This window comes from Coloeus monedula (genome assembly GCF_965178545.1).
Source record: "Coloeus monedula genome assembly, chromosome: 20".
Taxonomy (NCBI): Eukaryota; Metazoa; Chordata; class Aves; order Passeriformes; family Corvidae; genus Coloeus; species Coloeus monedula.
In genome coordinates this window covers 5,001,718-5,021,142 of record NC_138800.1, presented here as the reverse complement: position 1 = coordinate 5,021,142, position 19,425 = coordinate 5,001,718, and the positions used below count along the sequence as shown (strand labels likewise).

The following is a 19,425-nucleotide window of genomic DNA, read 5'->3' as shown; positions in this document are numbered from 1 at the left end:
ACGAGGGACGGAGGCTGCAGCTGCGCCTGTTTTTCCCTCTGCAGCTGGACGCTGTAATCTTTGAATGCCCCATTTCCACTTAATCTGAAGGCGCGGTCCCAGCCCCTTGGGAAGGGGGGGAAAATCTCCTCCCACGCAGGAGTGGGCAGCCGCTCCCCTTGGCAAACACGGGAGCGTGAGCGCTCCAACCCCTCTGCGGGGGGAGCGGCGGTGAGGGGCTCCCGAGCCGCGGGGCAGCTCCCGCTCCAGGGCGATGTCCCTGCCCCCATCCCAAGGGCTCGGAAGGGGTACGATAGATGGGGAAATGCCAGGGTGGGGTGGCCCCAGAGCTCAAAATGCTTCCGTGCTCCCGGTGCTGAGTGGGGCCGTTCACCTGAACGCTGGGATGTGGGTGAGTTCGGGTGTGATGCTCTGCAGCGCTTCCCTGCCCGCGGGGCAGGGCTGGCTGCACCTGAACCAATGGGGCACGGGCTCACCCCTGGCTCCGGGGGCCTGGTGGACACAAGGCACCCCCAGGGAGTCGGGTCTTGGTGGGGCGAGTGGGGGTCCAGGACGACTTGCCTGGCTGCCCCCATAGTGCCAACAAAGACTGTGACTCCTGCCAACCCTTCCTGGAACATGTGCCTCCTCTGTGCCTCAGTTTCCCCTGTCACAACACAGGCTTGTGCCCCGATTCCTCGCAGGTGCCTCGGGAGTCCTGCAGGACGGTTCCCAGGGGGTTTGGGACTAGCGGGTGACCCGGGATGCTCAGCTGCTCCCCTCTGCCCGCGGGGTCTGGCCGGGCCGGCAGAGCCGGTGCAGGAATGCGGGGCTGGGAGGGTCCGGCTCCTCAGGACAGGCGGTCCCTGCTGCGGGGGCACTGGGGGCAGTTCGTCCCCTCGGCAGTGGGACGAGGTGAGCTGAGCAGGACAGCACATCCAGCACCACCAGGACAACACCATGGAGCTGCCGTGGCTGCTGCTGGCGCTGGCTGGGACGGGCGCAGCCGCGGACCTGGGTGACTCCCTGGGGAACAGGGCAGAGGGGGACCGGGGCCTGGAGGGGCTGCGAGGCGTTTGTCCAGGGACAGGGTTATGGGGCTGGGCTTGGCTGGGGGGTCCCCACACCAGTGCTGTCCCCCTGATACTGGCATCTTGTGACACCCGCCTGTGCCAGCACTGGTGTGGATGCGGGCTGGGGTCAGGCGCTTGCTGAGCGGTGCAGAGCAGGAGTCCCCTCGCTCACTGCCCACTCCCCCAGCCCGGCTGCCCTATGTGCCCCACGTGCCCCCCATGGCACTGCTGGGCAAGGTCACTGCCACCACCTTCGCGCTGGAGAGGCCCTGCTGCGTCTTCGACGGCCACGCCGATGCCTCCGACACCGTTTGGCTGGCGGTGGCTTTTGCCAACGGTGAGCACTCGCTGCTCCGGCAGGGGCAGGGGACATGGGGACCCTCACTGCAGCCACTCAGCTTCCATCTGTGCTGTGCAGCATCAGCCTCCTTCAGAAACCCCCGGTCCCGGGCTGACGTGCCCCCGTACAAGCAGCTGCCCACTGCCCACTCCTACATGACGCTGGAGACGGCGGCGGCCGCGTATTCGTGCTCGGCACCGAGCTCGCCCGTCCTGCGGGTCGGGGATGACACGGCGTGCAGGGACCAGGGCAGACAGGACCCCTGCAATGGGCCCCTGCCCTCCCCGGGACCCTACAGGTAAGGCCGGAACCCCCAATTCCCAGCTGGGGTGACTCGGCACCCAGGGCGTGCTCGTCCCCCCGGATCACCCCCGTACCCATCGCAGGGTGAAGTTCCTGCTGATGGGCTGCCGCGGCCCCAAGGCGGAGACGCGGTGGTCGGAGCCCATCCTCCTGCGCAGAGGTACTTGTGGCACTGCCACCCCCCGCGGGTCCCCTGTACCTGCCCGGTTGGGGTGCTGGCACATGGCTCAGTATGGGCCCTGTGCCATCACCCCAAAACCTGCGGGGAGAAGTGATCCCCGGTCCCTCTATCCACCCCATCCTTCCTTTTTCCATCACACCATCCCTGAGCCCCCTGTGTTCCCCTTATCCCTCATCCCGCCTCCTTCCAGCTGTCAGCCCGGGCACCATTGACCCTGCGCCCACTCGCCGTGGCAGTGATGTGGTGGTCATCGCCTCCATCCTGGCCAGCCTGGGGGCCGTGCTCGCCACCGCCGTGCTCGGAGCCCTGGGGTATGGGGGGCTGCTGGTGGGGAGTATCCACAGGGGCCTCAGGAGAGCACCTTAACTTGGCAACCCCATCAGCAAAGAAATGGAGATCTTTTTAACGTTGAAAAAGCCTTTGTTTTCTTAAATTGGGGGTTTGCCGTAGTTTGCAGGAGAAAGGGCCCCTTGGGGGTGGCTGGTGCAGAGCCCCACAGACCCCAGTTGATGCCTCTGCTTCTGTCTCCCGGCAGAGCCAAGGTGTGGGGCTCCCTGTGCCACCAGGATTTGGGGACCGACGCCTTCATCCGCAGATCCTACCGGACCCACCACATCCCTCCGGCCCTGCCCCAGCCCCTGCCCCCTGGCTGCAGGTGCAGCCCCCCTGGGCTGTGCCACTCTTCCCCCCAGCCCCCTGCTCCTTGTCAGAGAATCATGGAACAGTTTGGGTTGGAAGGGGCCATAAAGACCACCTTGTTTCAACCCCCCTGCCATGGGCAGGGACAACTTCCACTAGACATGAAGTGTCCTGTCAAGTAAAAGCTGATTTTACATCTGTGACTGCCTCTTCCTGGTCCTTGGCCATGCACGGTGGGAGCTGTGAGGGTGGGGGCACCGACCCCAAAAACCACGTGGGGCCCTGGCTTGGTGGCACTTGGTGTCGGTCTGGGGGACACATGCTAGCACCGGTGGGGTCTGCGGAGCGCATCACCCCGGGCTGTCCCTCTCTGCCCATTGCCTGGGTGAGGCTCTCACCCACCCATGCCACAAACGCAGCGATTCTCAGCACGCCTCGCCGGCGGGTGCTCAAACACAACAAACGCTCCCGGGGAAACGAGCCCAACCTGTTTGCCACGGGGCTGCGGCCGCTGCAGGAATGTGGGCGGTTGGTGGCCACAGGCGGGTCCCACGGGGACGCGGAGCCCCAGCGCTCGCACTCTCGCCCTCGGCACCCAGGCGACCGCACCATGTTCCCGCTGCTCCTCCTGCTCGTGCCCGCGGCCCACGCCATAGGTGAGTCCAAGGATGTCATCGGGATGGACTCGGGATTCCCCTTGGCACTATGAGGATCCCCCTTGGCACTATGAGGATCCCCCGTGCACAAGCACCAGGATCCCCCTGAGCCTGGAGGTGTAGGGCAGCTGATGCCCCCCCTGTTCTGGATCCTGTTCTGGGTGTCAGCTCTAGTCTCTGGTGTCACTGGTATTGGTTGACTGGCACAGTGTGGGTTTCTCTGGAGGTCCCCTTTGGGGTCCACCAGGACCCCCCTGAATCTGGAGGCACAGGGCAGCTGGTGCCCCCCAAAGAAACGGAGTTTCTTTGCTTCCTCTTTTCATGAGACATTTGTCTGAGCCCGAACCGGGGCGTGGGAGGGGAGCGGAGGCCCCACTGCCGAGATCCCAGGGGTCAGCTGCCTCCTGTCCTTGTCCCTACCCCGAGCCCCGGCACCGCGGCCGCCGGTCAGAGCCTCCGTTCCGGGGCTGCAGGGGAGGGTCCGCACCCTCTGCCTCACTCCTTTGGCTTCTCACCGCAGCCCAGCTGCCGTACAAGCCAGCTCTGACCCAGAACCCCCGGCTGGAGGGGACGACGACCGCCTCCACCTTCGTGCTGGACCAGCCCCGCTGCATCTTCGGCAGTTACGACACCTCCGACATCTGGCTGGTGGTGGCCCTGGACAAGGGTAGGTGCGAGCAACCCGGGGCAGGGGGCGTGCAGGGGTCCCTGTGCCGCCCACCAAGTCCCTCCTCACCCCCATCCTCATCCCTGCAGCCGTATTAACCTTCAACAACACCGCGGCGCCGGGGACTAACGAGACCGCATTCCAGCGCTTCCCTAAGTCCGTCTCTGCCTACATGACCCTCAATGCCACCCTGGCCAACTACCCCTGCCCCAAACCCGCCGAGGACATCACGGTGCTGCGCGTCGGCAGCGAGACCAGCTGCGCCCGGGATGAGACGAGACCCACCTGCAACGGCCCCCTGCCCGGCCCCGGGCCGTACCGGTGAGCCTCCTCGGGGGGACCTGGCCCCCTCAAGGGCTGCCGGCCGCCCCCCGGCTCACGGCACCGTGGCCAACCTCCCTTCCCATCCCAGGGTGAAGTTCCTCGCCCTGCAGGGCTCTGAGCCCGTGGCTGAAACAGAGTGGTCGGAGCCCATCACGCTGAGGACAGGTACCGCTGCCGGGGTGCTCGTCCTGCCCCCGCACCCAGCCCGCAGCCGTCCAGGGGGGATATGGGGTGGTCCTGGGCGTGTGGGGTGGTCCCACGGGGCTGAATGCTAAGCAAGAGTGGTTTGGGGTGAGTGTTCCTGTGAGCAGCTGGGGAAACTGAGGCAGGGCTCTGCCGCGGGTCTCACTCGTGTAGGGTGGCACCGTGTGATGGCACATCGTGTTGGCACACACGAACACGCCGTCACCCATCCGGACCCCCTGAGCCACTCCGGGGTGTTTATCCCTGCATCCTGCTCCCTCTCCTGCTGCTCTCTCCCCAGCCAAGCCAGCCAGCAGCATCTCCACGACGGACAGCAGGCACAGCGCCGGCATGATCGCCATCACCACCATCCTCTCCATCCTCTTCGCCATCCTCCTGGCCGGACTAGTGGCCATGCTCGTCTTCTGGTGAGTGCCACCACCAAGTCCCACCCCAGGGTGCTGGGCACGCGGGACCGGCGTCAGAGGGTGACGCCGTCATCGCTTGGTCCCCACCCTCATCCCGCATCCCGCCTTCCCTCCCCAGCTCGGACTCGTGCGGCGACAGCAGCACCTTCAGCAAGCCGGAGTCGGTGACGGTGCGGCGGTACAACACCCACCACGTCTATGACCAGCCGGCTGCCCGGCTCTGAGCCCCCGCCGCCTCCCCGCCGCCCCCCGGCACCGCCGCCCCTCCCCACGCGCCCCCCGTTCGGGTGTAAATGTGACCCCCCCGTTCCATCCCTGTGGATGGACCCCTGTGGAGCTGCCACCCGGGACGGGGGCAGTGGAGAGGGACATTAAAGGCTTTTCCGCACGCTTTGTGCCCGGCCGGTGCGTCCTGTTTGTGACTCCTCGATGCTTCCCGCAGCCTCCTGGAAAGCCCCATGGCCCCCCTGTACCCCCACTCTGAGCCCCATGGCTGGGTGGGAGACAGCTGCCGCGCGGGGCAGGGTGCGGCCAGGGATGCTCTGGAGTGGGAGGCGTTGTCACACCCAGCTGGGGCATCGGTGCCACCTGTGCCCACTTCGGATGGGGGAAAGTCCCCTGGGTGCAGGGCAGCGAGGGGAGCCTGACCCCCCCGCCCCAGCCCTGATGCTGGGGTGAGGAGCACTGAAATGCCCCGTGAGGTGGGGGCGGTGGGTGTAGGGGGGTGTTTCTCGCGTCCCTTTAATCCTACAAAGCTCTCTCCCTGACCAAGCCCGGAGGAGGGGCTCCCCCACCCCGAGCTGGCCCAATCCTTCCCGGGTGCTGCTGGTGCTCCCCTGAGAGCCATGAGATCCCAAGAGGGGATCGGCACCGCGGGGTGTCTGATCCTGCACTGGGTGGTGTCCCTGATGCCGATCTGGGGGATGTGGGGGCTGATCCTGCACTCGTGGGGAGTGGGCTGGGGCGGGGGAGGGGGAGCTGATCCTGTACCAGCGGCTGGAAGGGACCGGATACATCATTCCTGATCCTACACGGGGATGTGGGTCTCTGATGCTGATCTGAGGGATGTGGGTGCCCTGATCCTGCATCCCGGGCAGGATGAGACCCCGCTGGTGCTGGAGGCAATCCCGTTTAGTGTGGAGGCAGGGCAGGTGTGTGTGTACCGGTGTACAAATATTAAAAGCCCCGTTTTTCCCCCCGCAGGCGCCGCGCCAAGGGCAGCATCACGTTCACCCCCCAGCCCGGTCACAGCGCCCTTACGGGCTGTCCTTGTGCCGCCGGGGAGGGGTGTTAGCAACCTGCCCCCGCTGCCGGAGCCGCCTCCGTGGAGACCTGCCAAGGGAAATCAAGCAAATCCAGCGATTAACTCCTGCCGAGATCAGCGTGGGAGCAGCGGAGGGATGGTTCCATCCGGCAAACGCGGGTCTCCTCCGCCCTACGACCCGTGCCACGAAATAAAACAACTGCTTCACCTGCAAAGCGGCTTCGAGGGCTGTGGGGGGGTTGTCACCTGCCACGCGTCCGTGGCTGGAGGTGGACATGTGGTCCCGACCGCCTGTGGGGCTGGAGCTGGCACACGGGAGGCTCGTGGGATGGTGGCGGGGACTGCGCCTTGTCCCCTTGCTGTCGCCCTGTGCGGGGGAGGCAGAGGGGCAGTGCTGTAGGAACAGAGCAGTGTGTTCCCAGCGTGTCCCTGCAGTGTCCCCGCGGCGAAAATGCCAAGGACCATCTTGGCCGGCACAGCCCTGAGCCCCAGCTCTGGGTGCCGGCCGAGTCCTCGAGTCCAGGTGGGTCTCGCAGTGGGGTTCCCCGTCCCCCCGCTGGTATTTAGGGCACCAAGCCCCTAGAAATGCCACCTGTCCCTCGGGGGTGCTGCAGCCAGGAGGTGCAGTACTTTAAAAACAAAGAAAAGGTTTAAAATCAAGAAAACGGTATGGTTTTGGGGTGCAGGGCAGCGCGGAGCGGCCGATGCTGCAGTCCCCCAGACTCGTGGGGGGCGCGGACGGGTCCGGTGTGGGTTTGGTCCAATCCAGGCGGGCGCCGGGCTGGGCAGGCCGGAGCTGCACGGCCCCGGAGCCTCGGGCAGTGCCGGGGGCTGGAGGGGACCGAGGGGACCGAGCGGACCCAGCGGGGGAACCCTGCGGGACCCCGGTAGCGCGGGGAGCCCGGCCCCGCCCACCCCGGCGAAACCACGCCCACCCTTCACAGGCCACGCCCCTTTCCCCGCCCCCGCGCGCTGATTGGCGGCCGCCGGCGCCGGTCCGCACATGGGCGCTGTGCTCGGGGCCGCGGGTTCGAGGCCGCTGTTTGGCTCCGCTCGGCTCGCCTCGGCTCCGCTCCGCTCCGCTGCCCGCCCGCCATGGCCCGGCGCAGCGCCCTCTCCATCCGCATCGTGGAGGGCAGGAACCTGCCCGCCAAGGACATGTGAGTGCCCCCGCGGGGGCCGGGAAAGGCTTGGGGCGGCGGCATCCCGGAGGGACTCCCCTCTTTCCCAGGAGTGCTGCGGGGTGTCCCCCCAACAGGTCCCTGGTGGGTACACCACCCTCGGGGCGGCTTTGGAGAGTCCCCCCTGCTTTGGGGGCTTGCTCAGAATGGTTTTGGGGGGCCACCAGCAATGCATGTGATTTAGGGGCTCACCCCAAGGTGGCTTTAGGATCCCCTTTTGGGGTATCACCCCTTGGGGTATTCCCTCCAGGATGGCTTTGGAGTTGCCTTGCATTGAGGGTTCCCCCCAGGGTGGCTTTAGGGTCCCCTCCAGCGGTGTGTTTACTTTGGGGGTTCCCTTCAGGGTAGATTTAGGGTACCTCCCAGCAGTGCATGTACTTCGGGGGTTCTCCACAGGATGGCTTTGGAATCCCCCTTGCCTTGGGTTTCCTCCAGGATGGCTTAGCGGTTGCCTTGCTTTGGGGGTTCCCCCAGTGTGGCTTTAAGATCCCCCTTGCTCTGGGGGTTCCCTTCAGGATATTTTTGTGTGCCCCCAGAAGTTCGCAGCGCTTTCGGGGCTCCCTCAGGGGTGCTGTGGGTCCCCCCCGATTTGGGGACACCCCCCGGGATGGGTTTGAGGTTCTCCCCCAGGATCACCCCGTGCTCTGGGATACCCCCAGCAGTGTTTTGGGTACTCCAAGCAGTGCTCCCAGTTTGGGGGCTTCCCCTGTGCTGCCACAGGACAGGGCTGTCCCCACCACACAGACACCCCGCAGGGACCCCCGGACGCGCAGCAGGAGCCGGTACATCCATCCCCAAAGGAGCAGCGGCTGCCCCGGTGCTGTGTCTCCATTCCCGGCTCCATCCCACCTGGCTGAGGTGCGGGGGGCAGCCCTTGGGTCGGGATTTCCCTCCCGGCGGATCCCGGTGTTATCCTCATCGCTCTGGCCCTTGTGGGGTGGGATGTGGGGACAGCGCCAGGGTGCCCCCAGCTACCACCAAGGCAGCGGGAAGCTGCTGAGGAGCGCTCGGCAGCCGGAAAACCAGCAAAAATCCCTGCAGCCGTCATGGAAAAAGAGGATAAACAAGGAAAGAAACATGACTTTTTTTTTTCTTTCTTTTTTTTTTTTTTTTTTTTTTTTTTTTTTTTTTTTTTTTTTAAATCCCGTGTGTCAGGGCCTGATTTTTAAATCCCTTGGCACAACTCCCCGCCGGAGCTTGACCCAGCACGGGCAGGCTCTGGGTTTTGGGAGAGCCGGGAAGCCCCCCGGGTGCCACAGCGCCTGGAGCGGAGCTTTCCGGACCGGTGGCTTTGGGACGTGGCGCTGGGCTGGGACAGCGGGGAGGGAAACCCGAGCGCGACCTTGTCCGTGTCTGGCCCCGGCCCCTTCCCCTCCGCTCAGGGGATCCGGTTCCCTGCCCTGGCACGGCTTTTGGGATCGCTGGTTTCCTCCTGGGAATTCCCTCCGCGGGGTGTCCCCGCTGCATGGGCAGCTCAGACCCTGCTGGCAACAGCCAGAGGTGATGGAGCACCCCCAAATCCCCGTGGGGAACCCCCAGATCCCACAGGATTTGGCACAGGGAGTTACGGGAGCCCCCCCCAGCTGAGGCTCTTCCCCCCATCTTCATCCCAGGAAAGCAAGGGAAAGGGTCTGCCTGACTCTTTAAAAATGGTTTTCAATTTTTAAATTTATTTTACTTAATATTGATTTTTTAATGTGACATTTAATTTCTTTTATTTGAATCCCTATTTTATTATTTATTTTTTTTATCGGATTATTTTTTGTTGGGTAATAAACAATGCCAATATTTATTAATCTTTTATTTACTATAATCTATTCTAGTTTTATTTTCACTTTTTTACTTTTTATTCCTTGTTTTTATTTATTTATTTATTATTACTTTTAAATTTATTTTTTTCTTTCATTTTTGCCCTTTTCTCTTTTTTTATTTCTTCATTTATTTATTCTTTTATTATGTTATTTTTTCTTTTTTTCTTTTTTCTTTTCTTTTTCTATTTTTTCTTTTTTCTTTTTTCTTTTTTCCTCTATTTTTTGTACTATTTTTCTTTTTTTTAAATTCTACTTTTCTTTTCTTTTTTCTTTTATTTTTTCTTCAACTGATTATTCTATATTTAAATTCACTTTTATTTTTTATTCTATTTTTCTTCAATTTATTATTCTATTTTTTTCTTTCCTTTTCAATTCTATTTTTTATTTAAATTTCTATTTATTTTATCACCACCCCCCAGGGCAGAGCAGCACTGCTGCATACACCAGTTAATTTTTAATTCCAGCCCTCCACCGTTCCTTTGCCGGAGGGGTGGCTGCGGGTTCCTTCCCCCTTCCCCCAGTCCTGCCTGTGCTCATTTCCTCTTTCCAAAGCCCGGCCTTCCCCTTTCCAGCTCCCTCCCTGCCCCCAGCGTGCCGGGGTGGGTGCCCAGGCCAGCCCCGCACCCATCGAGCCCGCAGCGCCACAAATCCCTTCGCGACATCCCGGGACAGCGGCTCTGTGCGGGCGATGTCACCCAGCGCCTGCCTTTGGAGCAGGGATTTATCCTCATCCCAAGGCTGCGCCTCGCGTGGCAGCTCGGGCACCTCCCACCGAGGATGGATTCTGCCCATCCTGTGCTTGAATCCCTGGAAAAACGCGATGCCTGAGCGGCTCCGCGGCGTCCGGGGGACGTGGCTGTGCTGGATGTCCCCGCGCTGGGGACAAGGGTTTGCCGCTGCCGTCCGGGGCAGCCCCGCGTTGCCGGGCACGGCTGGAGCGGGCAGCTGCTCCCTTTCCGCCTGCCCGCTCCCGGCATCCCCGATGGTTTGCACAAGGCAGGAAATGTCAGCAATGGGCTCCGATTAATGGCACTTCACCCGCGGCTCTCCTTAAAAATCCTCTCCGGAGGGCGGCTGGGATGGAATGGGAGCCGGAGCCGGCGAGCAGCTCTTGGCAACCTGCTGCACTGCCAGCCCCGCGGGGCCAAAGGGATGGAAGTGCCTGGGAACACGGATGTTATTGTGGTACCCGGGATGCACAGCCCAGAGAAACCCCTGCAGCCGCATTTAGCGGGGCAAGGAGTCCCCCAAACCTTTTCAGTCCCCTCCAACCCCTTTTGATTCCCCCCAAACCCCTTTCAGTCCCCCCTCAAAACCCTTTTCAGTCCCCTCCAACCCCTTTTGATTCCCCTAAACCACCTTTTGGTCTCCCCCAAGAACCATTTCAGTCCCCTCCAACCCCTTTTGAATCCCCCAAAACCCCTTTCAGTCCCCCCTCAAAACCCTTTTCAGTCCCCTCCAACCCCTTTTGATTCCCCTAAACCACCTTTTGGTCTCCCCCAAGAACCATTTCAGTCCCCTCCAACCCCTTTTGAATCCCCCAAAACCCCTTTCAGTCCCCCTCAAAACCCTTTCAGCCCCCTCCAACCCCTTCAGTCCCTTCAAAGACCGTTTGGATCCCCTGAAACTTTTTTAATCGCCCCCAAAACCTTTTCAATCCCCCCAGCAGCTGGCTCTCAGCCTCCCTGCATTTGGGATGTGGAAATCACTCAATGCCTGGGGTCCCCAAGCCCCCACCCGTGCATCCTCCCTTTCCCCAGGACATTTGTCGTTGGCTGACAGTGCCACTGGGGTTGGTGTTAATGAGTTATCCATGCTCCAAGCAGGCTGCTCCGTGCCAGTGGGATGGGAGCCACAGCCTTTCCATGACCTTGGCCAGCCCCCAGGTCCCATCTCCTCTGTCCCTGGCTGGAGTCCCCACCCCTGACCCTGTTTCTGATGAACCGGGGCAATAAGCTGTACAGCCGTGATTATTTTTGGGCAAGGATGACTTGGGTCGTCCCCAGGGAGGAAGCACGGTCAAAGCATGGTGGTCACTGCCCTTCACACCCTCTGCATCCCTGGGGGTGTCCCTAGGGGTGTCCCCATCCCTGCAGTGGTGTTGGGGGTCTGGGAGCATTCTGGGGCTGGAGGAGGCTGCTGTGGCCTCACTCCTGGTGTGTGAAATTGGGCTGCAGGTGCCTGAAGCTGTTTTGGGGAAAGGGTGGGTTTTGTTTGCTCCTTGCCTTCCTGTGTGGAAAAGGAAAAGCCACTTCTGGCTGCCAGCAGGACGCAGCAGCCGGACACGGCCAGGGAGGAGTGTCCCCGGTCTGGAAGCGCAGCCGGGGTCACCCTGTGCTGGCAGCTGTGGCCAAGTCCACCCATGGAAGCCTTTGGCAGCCTCTGGAGCCCAGCTTTTCCCTCGGGGCTTTGTCTCTACGAGGTCTCCGTTCTGTGAGGGTGTCAGGGCTGAAGGCTTTGGTCACCCATGGCCATAGAGCCCTGTGGGTTGGGTGGTGGCCAGGCTGTGGCTGGTGGCACTGACAGAGCTGTCCCTTGTCCTTCTAGCACGGGGAGCAGTGACCCGTACTGCATCGTGAAGATCGACGATGAGGCCATCATCAGGTGAGTTGCCCAGGTCGCTGGCTGGTCCCTAAAACTGCTGGAGCCCCAAACCTTGCTCCTGGCAGATTTGCTGCAGGCACATTATTATTATCATTACTGTTAAGATCATTATTTATTATTATTTATCTTTCATTATTATTCCCTGCTTTGGGCTGAGATGCTCCTGCAGACACAAGGGGGTTTAACAGCTCATGGCCCCCTTCCCCTATAAGCCACCCCTGTGTCTTGCCAGCCCAGAGCCACGAGACAGGACAAGGACAGGGACAGAGACTCATCCCTGCCCCCAGCCATGTGTTCCCAAAAGCTGGGAAGGTCCCCAGAGGGGGAGCCCTGTCCCCTGTGTCACCAGTGCCACCTGCCCCACAGGACTGCCACGGTGTGGAAGACGCTGTCCCCGTTCTGGGGGGAGGAGTACGAGGTGCAGCTCCAGCCCGGTTTCCACAGCATCTCCATCTACGTCATGGATGAGGATGCACTCAGGTATGGTGGGGGCTTGGCCTGTGGACTCGGTTGGTGGCTTTGGCTCTGTGCATGCTCAGCCCCAGTGGAGACACCAGAGAATCCACCCCTGGCCACGCTGCCCTGGGCTTTGGGACACAAATGGGTGAAGTTAATTCCCGAGGTTATTGTCCAGAGGGTGGCTGATGTGCTCCATGGGGACAGACACACCGTGGTGGCCCCCGTCTAGGATCCCCCAAAGCGGGGGCTGTCCTGCCTGGGCACCAATCCCGTGCCATGTCCTGCTTCCCACTTTTGTTTTCCAGCCGTGATGACGTTATTGGGAAGGTCTGCATCACCCGGGACATGCTGGCAGAGCACCCCAAGGGTAGGGGACAGAGTGGCCAGGGGGTCCCAGCAGGGACCCATCTCCCACCCCTTGGACAAGCTGGTCCTGCGGGGTTCCCCAATGACCCCTCCATGGGGATCCCCCCTTTTCCCACAGGATACAGCGGCTGGATGAGCCTCAGCGAGGTGGACCCTGACGAGGAGGTGCAGGGGGAGATCCACCTGCGGGTGGAGGTCCTGGGCAGCCAGGGCAGCCGGCGGCTGCGCTGCTCCGTGCTGGAGGCCAGGTGAGAGGGGACATGAGGGTGACAGGGGCTGTGTGCGCAGCTGGGACAGGGGTGGTGAGTCCCAGCCGCTCCATGATTCAGTTTCCCTGGTGTATCTGGTCCCTTGGGTGCAGAGCATCCTCCTCACCACCCAGCAGCTGACGGGGGTGCTGGGGCAGGGTCTACCTCACTGTAGGTCTTTGGGACATATATCTTGAGATTACTTGAGAGGGGATTGGGTGCCATGGGTGCCTGTAGGTATTTTGGGAGCTTGCTGGCAAATTCCCCCTCTTCTCGGCAGGGATTTGGCCAGGAAGGACAGGAATGGTGCCTCCGACCCCTTTGTCCGCCTGCGCTACAACGGGAAGACACAGGAGAGCACCGTGAGTGCGATTTCAGCCATCCCCAACCTGCCAAGGGTGCAGGTGGAATCAACCCATGGGGAAGCCCGGAGCCATCCCTGTCCCCCAGCACCCCCAGCTTGGTGTCCCTGAGGGACAGATCCACCTGGCGAGGGGACAAAAACCTGTTGCCTTTGCAGGTGGTGAAGAAATCCTGTTACCCACGCTGGAACGAGACCTTCGAGTTTGATCTGGCTGAGCCCGCCGGGGAGAAGCTCTGCGTGGAGGTGTGGGACTGGGACCTCGTTGGCAGGAATGACTTCCTGGGCAAGGTGAGCCCCCCAACCCTGTCACTACTGCCAGGGTCCTGCCCAGCTGCACACCCAGCCCTCTCCTGCCTTCCCCTCCCAGGTGGTGTTCAGCGTCCAGGGGCTGGAGGCGGCCGGGCAGGAGGAGGGGTGGTTCAGGCTGTGGCCGGACAAGTCCAAGCCGATAGAGGATGAGTGAGTTTTGGCAGAGGGTGTTGGGTTGTGCTGGGGGGGTCCCAGTGTCCTCAGGGGCATTAGGGAGGGGATTTTCCTGGGAAGCATCATCCCTTTGGAGGGGTAGTTTAGAGTGTTGGGCCACCTGCTTGGTGAAGTACTTATCCATCCACCCATCCACCCATCCATCCACCCATCCACCCATCCACCCATCCACCCATCCATCCACCCATCCACCCATCCACCCATCCATCCATCCACCCATCCATCCACCCATCCATCCACCCATCCATCCACCCATCCATCCACCCACCCATCTACCCACCCATCCACCCATCCGTCCACCCATCCGTCCACCCATCCGTCCACCCATCCGTCCACCCATCCGTCCACCCATCCATCCACCCATCCATCCCTCCACCCATCCACCCACCCATCCATCCTTTCATCCCACCCACCCACCCCGTGCTCCTGCAGGCGCCGAGGCAGCCTGGGCTCGCTGCAGCTGCAGGTGAAGCTTCGGGATGAGACGGTGCTTCCCTCCCACTGCTACCAGCCCCTGGTGCAGCTCCTGTGCCAGGAGGTGAAGTCAGGGCGCCAGGTGAGGGGTCCATGCCCAGCCCTGCTGGAGCAGCCACATTTCCCAGCTCTGTGCTGTGGTGTCTGCCTGCCTCGGGCTGTCACATCATGGTGCCTCTCTCCTCCAGGACGGCCAAGTGCACCTGGTCACCCTCCTGGACGAAACCACCACGGCCGAGTGCCGGCAGGAGGTCGCCATCAACTTGGTCAAACTCTTCCTGGGCCAAGGGCTGATCAAGGAGTTCCTGGACCTGCTCTTTGAGCTGGAGCTGGCCAAGCCCTGTAAGGCTGGAGTGGAGGCTTCCCATCATCTCCTGGGGTTGCAAAACCTCCAGGGCCTTGTGTGGGGATTTTTTGGGAGTGATGGTTGAGGTGGAATCTGCTGGGTTCATCCCAGCAATTCATGGGCTGAGGTTGGTAGAGGAGCAGGTGGTTTGAGGTTAGGAAATCCCCGTAACCCCCATGGAAATGGCCAGGGGGGCAGGGCACAGCCTCTGGGAATGCCCCCCATGATTGCAGCTGTCCAGGGATGGCTTGTGTCCGTCTCCCAGGCCATGGACCCTCTCCTGTTTTGCAGGTGAGCCCAACACTTTGTTCCGGAGCAACTCTCTGGCCTCGAAGTCGATGGAGTCCTTCCTCAAGGTGCCACACCACCCAAAACCTGCTCTTGCCAAGTCATCCTGGCCCTGGGCTATTCCCAGGGGCAGAACTGGGAGGGCTGGTGTGCTTGTGCCTTCCCCTGGGGCTGGAAGGCTGGAGAAAATCCATTGGGTGACCCTGGGGGTGCCAGGGTCGGGTGCCAAACCTGCAGCCCATCACTGTCCCCTGTGTGGTCCCTCGGCAGGTGACAGGGATGCCATACCTGCACTTTGTCCTGGGACCCACCATCACCCGCGTGTTCGAGGAGAAGAAATACGTGGAGCTGGACCCCAGCAAGGTGGAGATCAAAGATGTCGGGTAAGGGGCTCGTGGGGTGGCAGGGCAGGGGTGGCCCCAGCCCTGGGGGTGACATAGACGGTGCTCGCAGGTGCTCGGGGCTGCACCGGGTGCAGACGGAGGGCGAGGTGATCGAGCAGGGCCGCCAGCATCTCCAGTCCTACCTGAGCGAGCTCCTGGACGCCATCGTCAGGTCGGCCCCGGCGTGTCCCCCCGTGATCCGCGCCGCGTTCCGGCAGCTCTTCCAGCGCGTCGGGGAGCGCTTCCCGCAGCACCAGGTCGGGCTGCGGCGGGGGACGGTGTGGGGTCAAACAGGGGCATCCCCAGGGGACAGGGCTCTCTGGGTGTGGTCCCCAGCTGTGGCCAGTGGCGTCTGCTCTCGGGCAGGGGGGCAGCGAGCGGCGCCCAAACAGCAGCCCTGGACACTGGCGCATCGCTGTTTCTGGGGTTGTCCCATGCTGGGAGAGACCCTCACGTGTCTTCCCCACCCCCTCGGTGGTCACAGCACGCCAAATTTGTGGCTGTCACCAGCTTCCTCTGCCTGCGCTTCTTCTCGCCGGCCGTGATGACCCCCAAGCTGTTCCAGCTGCGGGACACCCACGCGGACGCGCGGACCAGCCGCACGCTGCTGCTGCTGGCCAAGGTGTGGCACGGGACACCGGGGCGAGGCTTTGGGGTGCCTGGCTGTTTCTTGCTGGGGACAGCTGGGGTTCCTGGGGGTGACGCTGCCATCCCCGGGCTCTCCAGGCCATCCAGCTGGTCGGGAACATGGAGCCGGCGGCCGGGCGCGCCAAGGAGCCGTGGCTGTCCCCGCTGCTGCCCGCCCTGCAGCAGGGCACCGCCCGCATGAGGGACTTCATCACCCGCCTGGTGGGAACGGAGGAGGAGCAGGGGGAGGAGGAGGGTGAGGGGCGGCCGCTGGGGCCCCCGCCGGCCGTGGTGAAGGAAGGGCTGCTCCTTGTGCCCAAGACCCGGGGCAAGGGGCCGCTGCTCGCTGCTGCCGCCGGCAAGAAACTCCACTTCTGCCTCACCGGGGAGGCCCTCAGCTTCGGCAAGAGCCCCAGTGCAGAGGTAGGGGGGTGCTGGAGGGGCGGGGGAGTGGCAGCGGGGTGGCACTGACCCCTTCTGTGTGTGTGTCCCCTCCATCAGCGTATCGGTGCCATCGCCCTGGGCGATATCCTGGCGGCCGAGAAGGTGGAGGAGAAGAGCTTCGGCAGCTCGCACGTCATGCAGGTGCTCTACATGGGCACGGGCGGGCAGCAGGAGACAGCTTACCTGCAGTGCAAGGTGGGTGGGGGCAGCGGGGACACCCCGGGCGCTGTCGCAGCCCGCGGGTCCCTCTGTCTGTCCTCTCTCCCGCAGTGTGTCAACGAGCTGAACCAGTGGCTGTCAGCCCTGCGCAAGGTGTGCGGCAACAACCCCCGCGTGCTCCGCTCCTACCACCCCGGCGTCTTCCGTGGGGACAAATGGAGCTGCTGCCACCAGCGGGACAGGACAGGTACAGGGAGGTGGCCCCGGAGCCGCTCGGGGCTCTTGGGGTGTCTCCGTGTATGGTGACCCTACTGCCCCGCAGGGTTGGGATGCGACCGGACCCGGCACGGCGTCACCCTGCAGGACTGGAGTGACCCCCTGGACCCCACGGTGGAGGCTCAGCGCCTCTTCCAGCACCTCCAGGGCCTCCGGGGGACCCTCAGGTGAGTTCCTGCCTCCGGGAGACCCCTCTGCACCTCTCCTGCAGCCCCTCATCCTCCTGCCAAGGGCCCGTCCCTCTCCTCCCCCTCTCCCCAGGGAAAAGTACTGGGAGCTGCTGGAGCCCGAGGATGCCCAGAACGGCCCTCGGGGTGAAGGTAGGTTGGAGGTGGGGGATTTTGGGAATCCTATTGGGGGTGTTCTGGTTGGGAGATGTCCTCAGGGGTCACAGGGGGCTGTGGTGGTTTGGGGGTGACTCCAGGGAGACTGTGGGGTCTCACTGTCCCTCCTGTCTCCTGCAGACGCTGCCCTGCCCGAGGGGCTGAGCCGGCTCTTCGCGGTGCTGGGGGACCTGGAGAGTTGTCACCGCCGGGCGCAGCCCCCGGCCCCCGCGGCCCCGACCCTGCTGCAGCTGCAGACGTGAGAGACCCAGAGTCCTCCCGCCTGGGGGACGGCGGCCGTGGCAATAAAGGCACTTTGTACCCTGCAGCCGTGTCCTGTCTGTCTGTTGGGGCTGGGGGTGGGCACTGGTGGTGCTACTGGGACCAGTTACACTGGTGACATCTCTTAGGGTCCCGCTGGCACCATTTCTGGTGGCCTTACTGGTGGTGGCATCACTGGTGGCTCTGCTGGTGGCCTGATGAAAACACTGGGGGGGTTCTCTTGGTGGTGCTAGTGCTGCTGGCACCGCTGCCATCGCTGGATGTCCCTGCTGCTGCCATCGCTGGATGTCCCTGCTTCTGCCAGCACTGTGCCATCGCTGGATGTCCCTGCTGCTGCCATCGCTGGATGTCCCTGCTGCTGCCATTTCTGATGGCCCTACTGCTGCTGGCGGTCCTGTTGGTGGCCTGATGAAAACACTGCTGGTGGCTCTACTGGTGGCAGCACTGGTGCCATCACTGGGGGTTCTGCTGGTGGCCTATTGCCTGGCAGTGGTGCCATCCCTGGGTTCTCTGCTCACGGCACTGCTGGTGTTACTGGTGGCAGTGGTGCCGTCACCAGTGCCCCTGCTGGTGCCATTTCGGCTGGGCACCGCGGCCGTGTCTGCAGTGGGGACACCGCTGATGGGGTCACTGGTGTTTGTTCTCCTCCTGCAACCGCCGGTGGCCGCACGGGTGGCTCTGAAGTCGGAGCCAGCCCTGCCTCTGCTGCCGTCCCCAGTTCCCCGCGGTAACTGGTCCCGCTGGTGCCTTTGTCTGCAGCGAGTCCTCCCGCCCGCCTGGGGGCGCTGTGGGGCCGGACAGCGGCACCGGGCGGAAGTGACGTTGCCGGAAATGACGCGGTAGCCGCCATAGCAACGGCGGGATGAACGCGCCTCCAGCCTTCGAGTCTTTCCTGCTCTTCGAGGGCGAGAAAAAGTGAGGGGACACCCGGGGGGGGACTAATTAACCCTAATCAGACTGCGGGGGGCGAGGGGAGGGGGGAGGCCGGGCCTTTCTCCCCAGTCCCACGCCCGCATGGATCGGTAACATCCCTTTATCCCATCCATCCCCTCAGGATCACCATCAACAAGGACACGAAGGTGCCCAACGCCTGCTTGTTCACCATCAACAAGGAGGACCACACGCTGGGGAACATCATCAAGTCGTAAGTTCAGGCGGGGAGCAAATCTGGGGGGAGGTTTGGGGCTTTTCCTCTCCTCATTTCGCTGCTGTTTCGGTTTTTTTTTTAATTTTTTTTTTTTTTTATTCCCGTTGCAGGCAGTTGCTCAAAGACCCGCAGGTGTTGTTTGCAGGGTATAAGGTCCCACACCCTCTGGAACATAAAATTATCATCCGTGTCCAAACCACCCCTGACTACAGCCCCCAGGAGGCTTTCACCAATGCCATCACGGACCTGATCAGTGAACTCTCCCTCCTGGAAGAGAGGTTCAGGGTAAGTTCATTTTGTTCTTAAAACGATTTGGGCTTGTTATGATTAATCAAAGGGATGGGATCATCCATTAGAGCTGCTGGTTTTTAGGTTTATGAATTAATTCAAGCCACACTCTTTGTGTTGTTCAGCTGCTGTCAAAGCATGGCAGAGCCTGGCTGCTCTAATGTGTATTTATTTTTTTTTTTTTACTTCTCCTGCCATAACTGGGCCAGTACTTTCACTTCTCATCACTTATGCTCAGTTTATTTATTTATTTAGCTCCTGAATTCTGAGATTTAATCTGCTTAATACTATTCAGACAAAACCAGGGGGACTGTGACTAAGAGCCTGCCTCTGATGTGCTGGCAAAAGGCTCCAGGGCACCCATTTGTAAATAAATTCTGGTTTTAATTTCAGTATTATTTTTCTGGTGGTGTAGAGGTTTTCACTGTGGGTTGTTGTGCTTCACAGAACAGTCAGGAATGTTTGAACATCCACCTCTGGCTCAGTAACAGCTCTTAGATGTGTGGTTTTGCTTTTGTTTTACAGGTTGCTATTAAGGACAAACAAGAAGGAATTGAGTAAAACCCCCCCCTTTGGAGCAGACTGTTACTTCTGAGGCAGAATGATGTGTCTGGTAGTTGGATGAAATATTTAAACCTCCCTTCATGGCAAATATTTTCCCCCTCGTCCCACTTCTGTTTAATTTCTGACAGCAGCAGCAATATTTTGCATTTGTTTGGTTTTTTTAATAGCAGACAGGCACTTTGCCAAGAGGATAAATGTCATGTTGGAGTTGGTGGATAAGTCATTAAAGTGATTATTTGTTTTCTGATTGGAGCCTTAAGGCAAGTATTTG

General features: G+C 61.5%; 3 protein-coding genes across 4 annotated transcripts; all 3 read left to right on the top strand.

Annotated features, from left to right (window-relative positions):
• Positions 1–3,125: 3,125 nt before the first annotated feature.
• Positions 3,126–4,997, top strand: LOC309580625 (uroplakin-3b-like protein 1; the record flags this gene model as incomplete). The annotated part of the gene is made up of 6 exons (XM_082294739.1): positions 3,126–3,171; positions 3,692–3,838; positions 3,928–4,159; positions 4,251–4,327; positions 4,647–4,773; positions 4,892–4,997. 6 exons carry the CDS (start codon positions 3,126–3,128, stop codon positions 4,995–4,997), a joined length of 735 nt encoding a protein of 244 aa, XP_082150865.1.
• Positions 4,998–7,081: 2,084 nt separating this feature from the next.
• LOC309580729 (ras GTPase-activating protein 4-like) lies at positions 7,082–17,174 on the top strand. 2 transcript variants are annotated; one of them, XM_082294903.1, is made up of 20 exons: positions 7,082–7,197; positions 11,577–11,633; positions 12,000–12,113; positions 12,398–12,459; positions 12,577–12,706; positions 12,987–13,068; positions 13,227–13,358; positions 13,438–13,529; positions 13,986–14,109; positions 14,216–14,369; positions 14,665–14,729; positions 14,932–15,044; positions 15,115–15,301; positions 15,529–15,666; positions 15,771–16,094; positions 16,173–16,256; positions 16,386–16,521; positions 16,597–16,717; positions 16,812–16,870; positions 17,015–17,174. In XM_082294903.1, the coding sequence occupies exons 1-20, from the start codon at positions 7,133–7,135 to the stop codon at positions 17,134–17,136; spliced, it is 2,361 nt and encodes a 786-aa protein (XP_082151029.1). In that variant the 5' UTR covers positions 7,082–7,132; the 3' UTR covers positions 17,137–17,174. The 2 variants fall into 2 exon arrangements, with proteins under 2 accessions (XP_082151029.1, XP_082151028.1); XM_082294902.1 differs by having other exon boundaries at positions 16,173–16,310.
• Positions 17,175–17,995: 821 nt separating this feature from the next.
• Positions 17,996–19,401, top strand: POLR2J (RNA polymerase II subunit J). The gene is made up of 4 exons (XM_082294404.1): positions 17,996–18,070; positions 18,210–18,299; positions 18,413–18,587; positions 19,116–19,401. Exons 1-4 carry the CDS (start codon positions 18,018–18,020, stop codon positions 19,149–19,151), a joined length of 354 nt encoding a protein of 117 aa, XP_082150530.1. The 5' UTR covers positions 17,996–18,017; the 3' UTR covers positions 19,152–19,401.
• The last annotated feature ends 24 nt before the right edge of the window (positions 19,402–19,425 follow it).

Coding starts and splice junctions, on each gene's coding strand:
- LOC309580729 (XM_082294902.1), top strand. CDS start 7,133: ATGGCCCGGCGCAGCGCCCTCTCCATCCGCATCGTGGAGGGCAGGAAC. Junction 12,114..12,397: donor ATGGATGAGGATGCACTCAG/GTATGGTGGGGG, acceptor TTTGTTTTCCAG/CCGTGATGACGTTATTGGGA. Junction 13,069..13,226: donor GGAAGACACAGGAGAGCACC/GTGAGTGCGATT, acceptor TTGCCTTTGCAG/GTGGTGAAGAAATCCTGTTA.
- POLR2J (XM_082294404.1), top strand. CDS start 18,018: ATGAACGCGCCTCCAGCCTTCGAGTCTTTCCTGCTCTTCGAGGGCGAG. Junction 18,071..18,209: donor CTCTTCGAGGGCGAGAAAAA/GTGAGGGGACAC, acceptor CCATCCCCTCAG/GATCACCATCAACAAGGACA. Junction 18,300..18,412: donor CTGGGGAACATCATCAAGTC/GTAAGTTCAGGC, acceptor TTCCCGTTGCAG/GCAGTTGCTCAAAGACCCGC.